This window comes from Anolis carolinensis, chromosome 2 (assembly GCF_035594765.1).
Source record: "Anolis carolinensis isolate JA03-04 chromosome 2, rAnoCar3.1.pri, whole genome shotgun sequence".
Taxonomy (NCBI): Eukaryota; Metazoa; Chordata; class Lepidosauria; order Squamata; family Dactyloidae; genus Anolis; species Anolis carolinensis.
In genome coordinates, this window is record NC_085842.1 from 136,062,900 (window position 1) to 136,077,433 (window position 14,534).

Here is a 14,534-nt window from a genome sequence, read left to right on the forward strand (position 1 = left end):
AAACTTTTCTGAACAGTCATGTGAATCTAATGGGACATATATGCTTATGCCAGTAGAACTGGGAGTAGAACTGCTGCAGTCCTCTGTTCACTTTAAAAACCTGCTTCAGAACAATGGAAAACCTGCCAAAAATACTGACGCTATTTCACAGCTTGTGAAACAGTACACATAGCACTGGATTTGCATAAAAGGATGGTGTCCAATCTTTCCCAATAAAAGAACATGTGTGCCCATTTGCGTTTCTCCCTGCTATAATTTCAACACTGTGAAATGTTGGACATCTGAAATCTGGCATGGTTAATAAGCAGGCTTGATTTAAGTACTCCCTGGAATTATTATGTTTTCAAACATTACTCATTTTTGTTTTGAATGTCTGCTAACTGTAATAGCATCTTCAATCACTAAGTGGCAGAATGTTCTAACCTTTTCTAACAACTAGGGACAAACTGCAGATAGGTTTGAGTTAATTTCTCCAGAGAGCGTCTTAGCCAGCTTCACAAAATTGAAAACCCAAGCCCTTCTAATGATTAAGAGACACAAAAGATTATGCTGGCTTGTAAAGGGGCAGGGAGCAGCATGGAAAGCCTGAGTGAATACAAGAGCGGGGAAAGAGAAAGGCAGAAGGAGAGAAGAGAAAAAGAGCGGAAAGGGAAGGGATTGGAATGGCGACTAAGGGGTCTCTGACCCTGTCAAACTCAGGCAGGTCTGGTAATTAATTGTAATTGTCTATTTTTTCCTTGCAAACTTATGTTTTTTTGGTGCAGTCATTATAGCATACCTTTTTGATTTGTTTCATTGCCCTTTTTAGTTTTAAACTTGGAATTGTTGCACACTACATTGGATTTTCTTTAAATCCAAGATAACGCAGAAATTAAAAAAAAAAAAACAAAAAACAGATGCTCTGCCATGTTTCTTTAAAAACATGAAGAAGCACAATTAGTTTACCTCCAGTTTTTCAGCAATAAGCCCTTCGGTGCCTCCAGATCTCAGTCTCATCTGCATCAGCTCACTAATAGCAGATTGGTCACCTAAGAAAGAGATGACAAGAAACAGCTAGTATATAATTTAGCACAAAGGTTTCTTCTGTAATGAAAATAGGATGTGAAGCTTCAAGACAGATTCTTGATCACAAACGAAATGTAATAATACCGGGAGCACAAAGTCAGTATGCTTTTCTAAGATTTATGCATATCTAAAAATATGCTGAAACAATAACATAAGTACAAATTTGTCATGTGAAGTCCAGAGCAGGCCTGCTAAACCTGTGGTCTTACAGGTGTTTTCGACTTCATAGAATCATAGAACAATAGAGCTGGAAAAGACCACATGGGCCATCTAGTCCAAATCCCTGTTCAGGGACTTCAGCTTCCAGAGTTCCTAAGCATTGAATGAGATGGCTAGGGCTTCCGCGCGTTAGAGCCCCGAACATCTAGAGACGCCACAGGTTGTGCTGTCCTGGTCCATACTAAGAGAGGAACAGGCTATATGCCAAGAATACCAAAGAACTAAACACTAATCACACTTATACAAACATTAGTTCTTAAAGTACATTATTCTTTTTTTTAAGGCACAAATAATTGTCACTGACAGTGTAAACCTAAAATGTGGGAGGGAGCTTTTAAACTCTTACCCACTAAGAGTTACTTGCTTTTTCCACTGGATGGAAAAAGGCATGGCTATTTGTAGGGAAAAGAAAACCCCTAGGACATAAAACAAATGCTGGAAGGAAAAGGTTTAAGAACATTCTTGCACAGACACCATGTGACAGTTGCAGTCTTTCTTATTTAAACACAGGAAAAATATGTATCAATGAGAAACGTCAGGTTACTGAAACTAGAGGGTTTGAACCAAATGTCTTTTTTTTTTGTAAGATCCAAAAGTTAAGGAATCATAGAATAGTAGATTTGGAAGAGACCTCATGGGCCATCCAGTCTAACCCCCTGCCAAGAAGCAGGAAATCGCATTCAAAGCACCCCCGACAGATGGCCATCCAGCCTCTGTTTAAAAGCCTCCAAAGAAGGAGCCTCCACCACAGTCCGGGGCAGAGAGTTCCACTGACGAACAGCTCTCACAGTGAGAAAGTTCTTCCTGATGTTCAGGTGGAATCTCCTTTCCTGTAGTTTGAAGCCATTGTTCCGCATCCTAGTCTGTAGGGCAGCAGAAAACAAGCTTGTTCCCTCCTCCCTATGACTTCCCTTCACGTATTTGTACATGGCTATCATGTCTCCTCTCAGCCTTCTCTTCTGCAGGCTAAACATGCCCAATTCTTTAAGCCACTCCTCATAAGGCTTGTTCTCCAGACCCTTGATCATTTTAGTCGCCCTCCTCTGGACACTTTCCAGCTTGTCATCATCTCTCTTCAATTGCGGTGCCCAGAACTGGACACAGTATTCCAGGTGTGGTCCGACCAAGGCAGAATAGAGGGGTAGCATGACTTCCCTGGATCTAGACGCTATACCCCTATTGATGCAGCCCAAAATCCCGTTGGCTTTTTTAGCAGCCGCATCACACTGTAGGCTCATATTTAACTTGTTGTCCACGAGGACTCCAACATCTTTTTCACACGTACTGCTGTCTAGCCAGGCGTCCCCCATTCTGTATCTTTGCATTCCATTTTTTCTGCCGAAGTGAAGTATCTTGCATTTGTCCCTGTTGAACTTCATTTTGTTAGTTTTGGCCCATCTCTCTAGTCTGTTAAGATCGTTTTGAATTCTGCTTCAGTCTTCTGGAGTGTTAGCTATCCCTCCCAGTTTGGTGTCATCTGCAAACTTGATGATTGTGCCTTCTAACCCTTCGTCTAAGTCGTTAATAAAGATGTTGAACAGAACCGGGCCCAGGACAGAACCCTGCAGCACTCCACTCGTGACTTCTTTCCAAGATGAAGACGACGCACCCTTTGCGTTCGTTTGCTTAGCCAATTACAGATCCACCTAACCGTAGTTTTGTCTAGCCCGCATTTTACTAGTTTGTTTGCCAGAGGGTCGTGGGGGACTTTGTCGAAGGCCTTACTGAAATCCAGGCAGGCTACATCCACAGCGTTCCCTGTATCAACCCAACTCGTAACTCTATTGAAAAAAAGAGATCAGATTAGTCTGGCATGACTTGTTTTGTAGTAAATCCGTGTTGGCTATTAGCAATGACTGCATTTGTTTCTAGATGTTCGCAGACCACTTCCTTAATTATCTTTTCCAGGATCTTGCCTGGTATCGATGTGAGGCTGATCAGACGGTAATTATAAGGATGGTAATTGTAAGGACGGCAGGGAGAACGTAACAGTGTTATTTGTGATATTAGAAAAGAAACATGGGTTAGGATTTTTTTCTCTCGGATTTTAATATTGTCTTATGGCAGGCAAGAATTCTTATTCATACCCAAAGCTGGGAAACATTCTGGATTCTAATACATAAAACAGGCAGATGCACTAACATCAATTACTTCTTATTGTCTTATTTTGCAAGTCTAACTACGCAAATATTTCCAACAATCTTTCAGTAATGTCCCCCACTTGGATAACTTACCAATATTATAAGCACAGTAACGAATATTTGGAGAGATCTCTTCCACTCGCTGATTGTATAATATTGCCTGCTCTTCTGTAAAAGCACTTGCCAATTTTTCATATATGGTTCTGTAGCAGAGAAGTAAAAACAATTGTCAGGATTTTGTAATGGTGTAAGTTTTTTTTAATTCTTTCTCTTTTTTCAGTAAAGAATTAATGAAGTACAGAACAAACTTTAGAATTTAAGCTGCCATATAAAATTACCTATTATGCTGATCAGCACGAGGAGAACAACTTTAGGCTTAAATTGCGACCGTACCTCAAGAAGTCTGGCTTGACCACGGTGGTCCACGCTCTAGTTACCTCAAGGATGGATTACTGTAACGCACTCTACGTAGGGCTGCCCTTGAAGACGGTCCGGAAATTACAGTTGCTACAACGGTCGGCAGCCAGGTTACTAACTGGAGCTGCTTACAGGGAGCGGTCAACCCCCCTGTTCAAGCAGCTTCACTGGCTGCCGATAATATAATAATACGGTTATATAATAAATATAATATAATATAATATAATAATAATAATTCATATAATATAATAAAACGGTTCAGGACCTGCCTATCTTTGTGACCGCATCGTCCCCTATGAACCTACGCGCTCTCTGAGATCTTACGGGGAGGCCCTCCTCTCACTTCCGCCTTCCTCACAGATACGTCTGGTGAGGACGAGAGAGAGGGCCTTCTCGGCTGTGGCCCCTAGGCTCTGGAACTCCCTCCCCAGGGAGATTAGGTTGGCGCCCTCCCTACCATCCTTTAAGAAACAATTGAAAACCTGGATGTTTGGGCTGGCCTTTGGAGAAACAGCCATCGGATGACCAGCCTCATTATAATTCTATCCTGAATGTTATTAGGCTCCTTTCATCGGGGTATTTTAATCTAATGATTTTATCTTATATTGCTGCTATAGTCCCCCCCCCCCCCCCCCCACCTTTGAAGTTGACGGATTTGCATTGGTGGTTGTTTGATATTACTACTGTTATATAAACCTTTGTTTTAACTTCTGTTTTATCATCTTCTTGTGTTTTAAACTGTGTATATTGTTTAATGTATTTGTGCTGTTACTTTTGTAACGTTGTGAGCCGCCCCGAGTTCCCACAGGGAGATGGTGGCGGGGTATAAAGTTTTATTATTATTATTATTTCACAGAATAAAATTTCACAGAGAAAGGATTTGATTAATATTCCTAGTCATGTTAGTGTTGGTTTGACAAGTTATTAGCAGATAAGTGATAATATGAAGGCTAAACTCACTTGCACTTGTTAAAAGCCTCCATTGCTGCCTTCCACTCTTGCCGCTCAAAACGGAGCATACCTGTAAGATAAGCTGTGTATGCCTATAAAGGGGATGGAATAAAAGTTAATCAATGCAACTCTACGATTTGTATCTTTAATTATAAGAAAATTCTCAGTATGGAACAGAAACCCATTGAAAACACAATTCTTTTCCTTAGTCCTCTCTATTATCACAAATTCTTTGAAACATACTACCGTATAAAAACATGAATACACTAGATCTATTACTCCCAAGAATTCACAAAATACAAATTATACAAATTAATGTTCCTGGTACTTAATTTTTTCAAAAGAAGGTTTTTTCTGTAAAATACAATCTACTATCTACCTGTAATACCAGAAGGGGCTCATTTGTTCCACTTTGGTTCTAAATGTAGGTTCGACAATAAAATGCCACAATGCATTTTTCCTAACATTTGTTCAGGGTTCCAATCAGCTTATTGTGTTTTCCTCCAGGGAACTAGAATCTATAAAGATTCAACAGCCCTATTTCCCCAATTTCATTTTGTTTCCTCTCCTTCCACTAATCAGTACTCAGTATTTGTAATGATTCAGAACGTTGTGCCTGAGGATGTTGCTCTTGAATAGATGATTTACCTAGCCATTTACAAAAATAAGTCTGCAAATCTTAGGATCTTTCCTAATCAAGATAATGAAACAGTATTTTCTGAGCAATGGGCTGGATTCAGCCTAATCCAGACAGAGGCATGCTTTTGATCTAAGGGTTTTCTGCTGGCTGAATGCAGAAGGAAGAGAACTTAGGATGATGAGGCCTGATATTTCTGAAAACTATATTCGACATTTAGTACATCACCATTCATTGCATGCCCACAAGCACTACAGTCTATTGTACAATATTGGCATACACATCTTACATGTTTTGCTGCCATGTGTTACCATATACTTCTTTAACTGCTTCAGCCTCAGAGAGTGGTTTAACAGATGGACTAAACCATACTAACTATTGTCTGCAATTAGTTGTTCTCTTCCCTACTTTTTCTGTGCCTGATTCATTTTTGGACTCAAGAATACACAGACCACTGTTCTAATTCAATAAATCCTTTTACTTTTACTATGGCTCAACAAGTTAACTAAAGACATATTGGACATTCTTGACTTAATCTTCACAAGAAGTTTGAATATTACTGAGAATTCAGAATCATTGGTTCAATGAACAACAAAAAATTAGTATACATTTTCTCTCCCTCTGCTATGAAAGGTTTCACAATGAGCAGTAACCTGAGCTTCCAGTTTGGTCTTGGCATCTACCCGGTTGCTTTCGCACAGTCGCTCCAGTTCTTCAGCATGTTTTACGGCTTTGCGCAGGCGAGACAACAGGTGAAATCGTTTGCGGGGTTCTGTGTTGGCTTCTTGCTTAAGCTGCATAGCATAGCTCCAGGCCCTTTCCGCATCCATGAGAATCAAGAGCAGGTATCTACAGGTATTAAGTAATGTTCTAACTTCATAAATGTATTCCAAAGCAAACCTTTCCCCCTTTATTTTGAAAATAAGCCCATGGATCTAGAATATAAATGTGTCTGCTCCTAGACTTTTAAAGCCCTAATCAGGTATCCTGCCAAATAGTCCTAACCATTCAAACCTCATTTAAAAAGTTGATTTGTATATCGCAACTTTGTCTATATCATTCTTCTGTGGCACCATAATACTGTACCCTATACCACATTTCTATATGTTATGTTCTGACAACAGTTGTTCCAAGTGAGACAACCATATAGTACTAGGCCTAGAAGGGATACAGTTACCTTGAAAAAGCAGTACTAAGCAAGTTGACTGCAACACGCACACTAAACTCACTGGCTCCTACACAGTGAATGGCACATGGATATAGATCCCATGCAGATTTTGTATCACCTCATGGTATGTGAAAATAGGTTAACTGATACTCAAAAAACATGAGCGGAAAGAGGTAGACACTGCTGTTTTCCCTTCCAATCCAGAAATTAGCATAATATTCTGGCAGATGGAATATGCAACCTTTAAAGAAGATAAAAATCTGCAGAAAATCGTTTTATCATATTTGTTCAAGGCTGACCAGCATGGTTATAACTAAAGCACACATTCCTAACTCTTCTCCAGTCGGAAAAAAAACCACTTACAGGGAGTGCAAAATGCTACTTCACAGAATATTAAATTTGTATCCAAGAACAGTTTGTATAGCAAGGAAGCAGTGAGGGCTATTTAGTGATGATTTCAGCAAGGGCTGACTAATGAAAATAACTGCACCCAGTCTCTGGGCACATATCTCTTTGGAAATAAATGGCTATCATAACCTTATTGAAAAGGAAAAATGATGTCATATCCGTTTGGCAAATGTGAATCTCCATGACCATCTGGAGACTGCCTTTTGAAAACCACTAATCAAGAAAAGCATGACCTTGTTAGAAGTCAACTCTTTGAACAAGTGATATTCATAAGCATTAATGTAATGGCACACAGGTAACTCAGCTGTTAAATGGAAGAACCATGTCTTTGAACTGCCAAGACATGCACTGTAAAAATATATTTTGTTAGCAGAGGATGGTTGTTTCTTTGCAGTTTTAATTAAAGATAAAAGTAAAGGTTTCCCCTGACGTTAAATCCAGTCATGTCTGACTCTGGGGGTTGGTGCTCATCTACATTTCTAAGCTGAAGAGCCGGCGTTGTCTGTAGACACCTCCAGGTCATGTGGCCAGCATGACTGCATGTTACCTTCCCACCAGAGTGGTAGCTATTGATCTACTCACACTGGCATGTTTTCAAACTGCTAGGTTGGCAGAAGCTGGAGCTAATAGCGGTTGCTCACACTACTCCATGGATTTGAACCTGGGACCTTTCGGTCTGCAAGTTCAGCAGCTCAGTGCTTTAACACACTTCGCCACTGGGGCTCCGCAGTTATAATTACCCAAAGGATATACACTCCTTGAAACCTCTTAGCTCAAAATATGCACTCAGATAAAAAAAGTCTCTCTGAAAAATAAAATATCTTGTTTACTTACAAACATCTTGTATTAATTCACCATACAGGCACATTTTTTATTTAAGTTTATTTAAGGATGTAGTTCTCTCTGTGTTGAATACACAGGGTATCATTCCTAATCAACAGTCCATAGTCTTTAGGTATAGTTGTACTCACTAAAGTCCATAAGTCAGTAGTTCTCAACCTTCCTAATGTCGCGACCCCTTAATACAGTTCCTCATGTTGTGGTGACCCCCAACCATAAATTATTTTCATTGCTACTTCATAACTGTCATTTTGCTACTGTTATGAATTGTAATGTAAATATCTGATTTGCAGGATGCATTTTCATTCACTGGACCAAATTTGGCATAAATACACGATATACCCAAATTTGAATACTGGTGGGGTTGGGGGGGGGGATGATTTTGTCATTTGGGAGTTGTAGTTGTCGGGATTTACAGTTCACCTACAATCAAAGAGCATTCAGAACGCCACCAAACTTGAACCAAACTTGGCACACAGAACTCCCATGACCAACAGGAAATACTGGAAAGATTTGGTGGGAGTGTGGGAGCTGTAGTTCACCTACATCCAGAGAGCACTGTGGATTCAAACAATGATGGATCTGGACCAAACTTGGCACAAATACTCAATATGCCCTATTTTGAACACTGGTGGAGTTTGGGGAAAATAGACTTTGACATTTGGGAGATGTAGTTGCTGGGATTTATAGTTCACCTACAATCAAAGAGCCCCTTGAACCCCACCAATGATCAAATTGGACCAAACTTCCCACACATAACCCCCATGACCAACAGAAAATACTGGTATTTTGCGACCCCTCTGAATCCCCCTCGCAACCCCCCCAGGGGTCTTGACCTCAGGTTGAGAAACACTGCCGTAAGTCATACTTCTCTACTGAAGTCCAAACAGCAACATGCATCCACCTCCACTGAGGTGTAAAAGGAGACTGACGACAAATTTTGTCTGACCTGGACAGACAAGGACTGTCCCTATTCATGGATAAATGCATTGGGAAACCTTCTACTCCTCTCTTAAGGTCTAAGTTTAAGAGGTTAGGAGAGGAATTTTGCCTAAGGCAAAAGCATACCTAGGAATGAGAGCAAAATGTTTTTTGTTTTGTTTTTTTGCTATGTACTCTTGCTAGGTACTGGAAGAAATTGCAAGGTTTCAATATTGTACTGAAAAGGCTTATGAAATACAAATCAAGCAGCAGAGTTCAATAACCCTCATAGAAAGCAAGCGATTTCTTATTATAGCAGCAAAAAAAATCCTTCTTAAGGTCCTAATTTTCACACATGCTGGGCATTGTAGCATGTTATCAAAACATCTTTTTTAGTATTACCTAAGGGCCTTTATTTACTGCCTCAAGTTTGTTGGTTTTTTTCTATGTCTAATAAACATCTTGAGCTCCCATAAGGCACAGAGGACATTCATATGTATTCTTCTCTTCTACTACAAGTTAGACATAATAGGGAGAGGCATGGTGGCTTGCTCGGTTTCTTTGCCAATGCAAGAACTAAAACCAGAACTTCTATCAAATACAGAAGCAGAACCACATATCTTTCCCACTTCCTCCAATCTATCCTACAGCCAAAAATAGTTTTAGTTGTACAGTAGAGTTTCACTTATCCAACACTCGCTTATCCAACGTTCTGGATTATCCAACGCATTTTTGTAGTCAATGTTTTCAATATATCGCGATATTTTGGTGCTAAATTTGTAAATACAGTAATTACAACATAACATTACTGCTCATTAAACTACTTTTTCTGTCAAATGTGTTGTATAACATGATGTTTTGGTGCTTAATTTGTAAAATCATAACCTATTTTGATGTTTAATAGGCTTTTCCTTAATCTCTTCTTATTATCCAACATATTCACTTATCCAACATTCTGCCAGCCCGTTTATGTTGGATAAGTGAGACTCTACTATATGTGTGTGTGTTTAGGCAAGTACAAAGCCAAATAAATTCCAGTTGTTACCTGAATTTGTAAAATGTTAAAGGGACCAATTCATTTCCTTCCCTATGTAGCTATAGATACAAAAGGTTCACCTCAATCACTAGAAGCCTGCCTAACTTTTCATCATGGCAAGCCTGCCAGATCCTGGATTTAACTGTACATGCTTCCCCTAATCAGATATATGCTATATAGATTCAGAATAGCTACCGAATATACAAGTACCTGTTGTCAGATAACAGTTCTTCTGTTACTTTCTTCCCTGTGAATTTATGCCTATTCCCCATCTTGAAGTTAAGGGTTTTTCTGAGTCTTCTTAGTCGTCTGGAACAATAACCCCTGCAGGTCAAAGCAAATTTAAAACTGTTAGTTCTCATGTAGATTTGCTTTATGTTCTATTTCTGTCCCAATGTAAATTTGCCTTTTCCCTCTCTGTCTCACCTAAACAAAGAGAAAACACTTCCCCTATGTAAAATACACCCATAAAAAATAGGATGTGACAAATGCAGAATTATATTTTGAAGACGGCACTAAGTATAAGATATGGCCAAAGATGAAGCCATAGAAAAGCTAGATCTATAATAGTTGGCTTTGTCTTCAATTCTTGAAGTAGAACAGTCATACAAGAAATGTTGTGAATTACATCTTGCAAAGTGCTACAGATAGTCTCCCAATGGCATCACATAATCAAACTTTCTTTGGTTTGAACATTTTTCTCTAAAATTGCATCTTTTCTGACACTAGAAGAACTGTCACTGATTTAGTCCCACTTATATTAACAAAAAGGCCCTTTTTGTTCATCAAATATGTTCCATGAACTGATCTTTCTACACTAACCTGTATCTCTGAAAATCACCATGACGTAACCCATGTTGTTGTTGTGATTCTTTAACAATCTGTAGGACTGAAGGGCTTGTTATGGAAACTTTAACCAGTAAACAAGAAGTCTGTTACAGTTTTAAAATATCACATGCAACATGTCTTCTATTATTTCATCACAGTTCAGTTCAAGTTACGTTCAAAAAATACTATTCAACAAAATTTTCTGACTGTCGTTAATAGCAAAGCACACTGTGTAGCAACTCCCTCCCAAGAGACCAGGATGGCACCATCCCTGCCGGCTGCAAACAGGACAGGGCCTTTCTTTGCCAGCAATCAATTAGAGAAGGATGAGGGGCAGGCTGCTGGGGAGGTTATGAGTGGGATTTTGGGGGGATTGTGTTTTAAAATGCATTTTAATTGTATTTATTATCTTATTGTATTTTTAACCAGAAAATCCAATGTTATTTAATTGTGTAGTTAACCTGTTTTACAGGATAAAATGTATTTTGGAGAACTCAGTGGTTCCTGGAAAACAACTCAGTAGGTGCAGGTCTTCTGGAGATGGGATGAGTAAAAAGCATTTTACTCTTAGAATTAACTCCTACACAAAATATCACCTTCATTTAACCAGGGACGTGTAGGATGGTATTTTTTCATTAAACATTAATGAATGCTACATGTTAAGGTATCACTGTGAAAAAGTTGCAGTACCTTGCAGCAGGTTAGGGGTAAAGACAGGAAATCTGTTTCCATTGATTTATGACTTTTCAGGAATAGTAGTTTCTCTACCACATGAAATTCTCACAGCAAAATGTCTGCTTGGAAGTAAGCCCTGTTGACTTCAGGGAGACATTTTTGGGACAAGTACTCAACTACATCTCTACATTATTACACACTGCTTAGAATCCTTATATCCTTCGCTAACTACCGTGTTTCCCCGAAAATAAGACAGTGTCTTATATTAATTTTTGCTCCCAAAGATGCGCTAGGTCTTATTTTCAGGTGATGTCTTATTTTTCCATGAAGAAGAATTCACATTTATTGTTGACCAAAAAAAATGAATATTTATTATATACTGTACAGTAGTTGTCATCACAAACCAGCATAACCAAACGAAGTGCGAATCTTATCAAGAATGTCTTGTTACTACCATTATTTCCATGTACAACAATCTATGGTACGTACATTTACCGATCCTGCAAGCTTTGGTGTTCTGTTTGGGCAGACATGCTTCCAAACGAAAACTTTGATAGGTCTTACTTTCAGGGGAGGCCTTATATTTAGCAATTCAGCAAAACCTTTACTAGGTCTTATTTTCTGGAGCTGTCTTATTTTCGGGGAAACAGGGTATTTAACATTCCTCTTTCTTGTCACTCAGTCATCATGCTGATAGTTTCATTCTACATTCAGCACAAAATTCTCTGGAGTTTTCTGTAATCATTCCAACTATTTTAATCCCCTGAAACTATTATTCTTTCTGCATGTGGGCTACTATGGAAATAAAGACTTTCCTTTCCCTCTCCATTTCATCAAGATCTATGCCTAAGGTACTTTTATCTCTTGCTTGAAAATCTTGCATACAAAGATCACTTTTCAACATTATTCTGTTTTTATACACAGACCTCTCTGCAACCTCTCCACTCCCTGAAAATCCACCTTGGTCCATTCTAAAAGGGAGCTTTCAACATATAGGTATCTGCAAAACCAGCGATTCTGGGTGGGGCGGTGGCTTTGGATAATCTGGTTGTTTCCTTTGGCATCACAAAAACCAGGTAAGTTGCCATCTCACAGCAAAGGGGAAGAACAATTGAAATTCTTACAGGGTTTGACTAGAACTAAGATATCAGAAGGTACATCTGTAGTGTAGAATGAATACAATCTATTTTACCCCACTTTAATTGCCATGGATTAATGCTATGAAATCATTCTGAGTGCTGTTCTTTATTTACTGTCCTGATTTTAGAGTTTTTTTAATATGGTGGTTTCATAAATGTCAACACTCTGACAGAAAAGGCTAAGAGACCTTGTAAAACTACAGTTCCTGAATTCCATAAGATTGAGCCTTGGCAGTTAAAGTGGCATCAAACCACATTAATTCTATAATGCAGGCGCACCCTTAATGAGACCACAAGGAATCTTGTAGCACTTTCAAGACTGAGAAAAAAAGGATTGTAACATAAACATTTGTAGACTCCAGGGTTCTCTACAACAGACCTGCACAATTTGTGGCTCTCCAGGTATATGAGTCTCCCACTCCCTGAAGCCCTAGCCAACTTGTCCAACAGTCAGGAATTCTGGGAACTGAAGTAAAAAAAAACACCTGAAGGCTGCATGTTGTTCAGACCTGCCCTGTGCTGTAGAATTGATGCAGTTGCACACCACCTCAACTCCCATGACTCAATACTAGAATCTGTTTATGCAGATTCTAAACCATTATATAATTTTTGTTTGACTACGTTTGGTGTAATTTATTGATGTTAGGTCTAATTTGATGTGAGATTTTAATGTTGCTATTACAGTATATGTGGGGGTTTTCATATGTGGGCTTTCTGGGATTTTATGTCGGTATTTGTTTGTTTTTATAGACATTGAAAGTTTGTAATTGTATGTTGGAATCCACCCTGAGTGCTCTGGGGCAGTGGTTCTCAACCTGTGACAGGGTCCCCAGGTGTTTTGGCCTACAACTCCCAGAAATCCCAGCCAACTTATCAGCTGTTAGGATTTCCAGGAGTTGAAGGCCAAAACATCTGGGGACCCGCAGGTTGAAAACCACTGTCCTGGGGAGCTAGGGCAGAATACAAATAAAGTTGTTTATTATTATTATTATTATTATTATATTATAATGCTAAATAATCTTGGGATTTTTAGTTTGGTGAGACACCAGCACTCTTTGGTAGAGAGGACTAAAGACCTAATAAAGCTACAACTCCTGTGAGCTGTGCCAGTCAAAGTGGTGTCAAACTGTTTATTCTACAGTGCAGATGTGCCCTAAGTGAACTTTTTCGGGTGCCTTTGATGAAATAGACTATGTCTATGAAAGCTTATGGCACAGTCAATGCATGGGACCGGTAGTTTGGTGAAGCCCTAACACTCTCTGGCAGAGAAGGCTTAATGCCTTGCAAAACAACTGCCAGGATTCAATGGTGCTGATCCTTGGAAGTCAGAGTGGTGTCGAAGTACATTCATTCTACAGCTAAACGTCACCCAGGGACGCCTAACTCCCGTGCTACGAGTGACGTGGCCTTTACGAATCCTTTCAGCCAGGCCGATATCTCTCAATGAAAACTCCAGCCCAAACCCGCATGTCTGGGGAGATAGTTTCCTTGGGGAAAGGGAAGAAAAAGAGCTCAAGGGGTGCTGGGCGAGGAGGCAGGCGGGTGCCGCGCCGAAGTGACACGTCCCCACTGAGGCTCCTGGGCCCCTCAGTCGCGCCGGAAGGATACTCTCCAGACCCAGGCTGTCTCCCAGAGCGCCCGGCTTCGGCTTCTCGTTCTCCTTGTTCTCCTTGCTCTCCTCCGGGCCCGACGCGGAGCCCCCGCCGCTAGCATTGCCTCCGGGAGCGCCTCGGCCGCCGCTGCCCCCTCCAGCCACCTGCCGCTCCGCCGCCATCTTGCTCCTGTGCCTCTTGCCGCGCGGAGCACCCTGGGACGGGGAAGAGGAGGCGCCTAGAGCGCCCCGCGTGGCCGCCATGGCCGCTGAGGCCGACGGGAAGGAGGAGGACTGGGGCGGGGGCGGGGTTTCCAGACAGAGGCGCTGAGTGACAGCTGCGTCTCTGGAGCAGGAGACTAAGGGCCCTTCCACACAGCCCTATACCCCAGAATCTCAAGGCAGGAAATCCCACAGGCGCATCTGGGTTGTTGTGAGTTTTCCGGGCTGTATGGCCATGTTCCAGAAGCATTCTGTCCTGACGTTTCGCCCACATCT

The 14,534-nt window shown here is 40.5% G+C and overlaps 1 protein-coding gene across 1 annotated transcript in view; it reads right to left on the reverse strand.

Annotated features, from left to right (window-relative positions):
• The window catches only part of srp68 (signal recognition particle 68), a 28,272-nt gene extending 14,013 nt beyond the window's left edge, over positions 1-14,259 (reverse strand). Inside the window, exons 1-7 of the mRNA XM_062973993.1 lie at positions 14,054-14,259; positions 10,626-10,692; positions 10,014-10,127; positions 6,084-6,279; positions 4,803-4,885; positions 3,519-3,628; positions 946-1,028 (exon numbers count right to left, since the gene is read on the reverse strand). Coding sequence (XP_062830063.1) covers positions 946-1,028; positions 3,519-3,628; positions 4,803-4,885; positions 6,084-6,279; positions 10,014-10,127; positions 10,626-10,692; positions 14,054-14,219 — 819 coding nt within the window. The 5' untranslated portion in view covers positions 14,220-14,259. The remainder of the gene's footprint in view (positions 1-945; positions 1,029-3,518; positions 3,629-4,802; positions 4,886-6,083; positions 6,280-10,013; positions 10,128-10,625; positions 10,693-14,053) is intronic.
• Between the last annotated feature and the right edge of the window lie 275 nt (positions 14,260-14,534).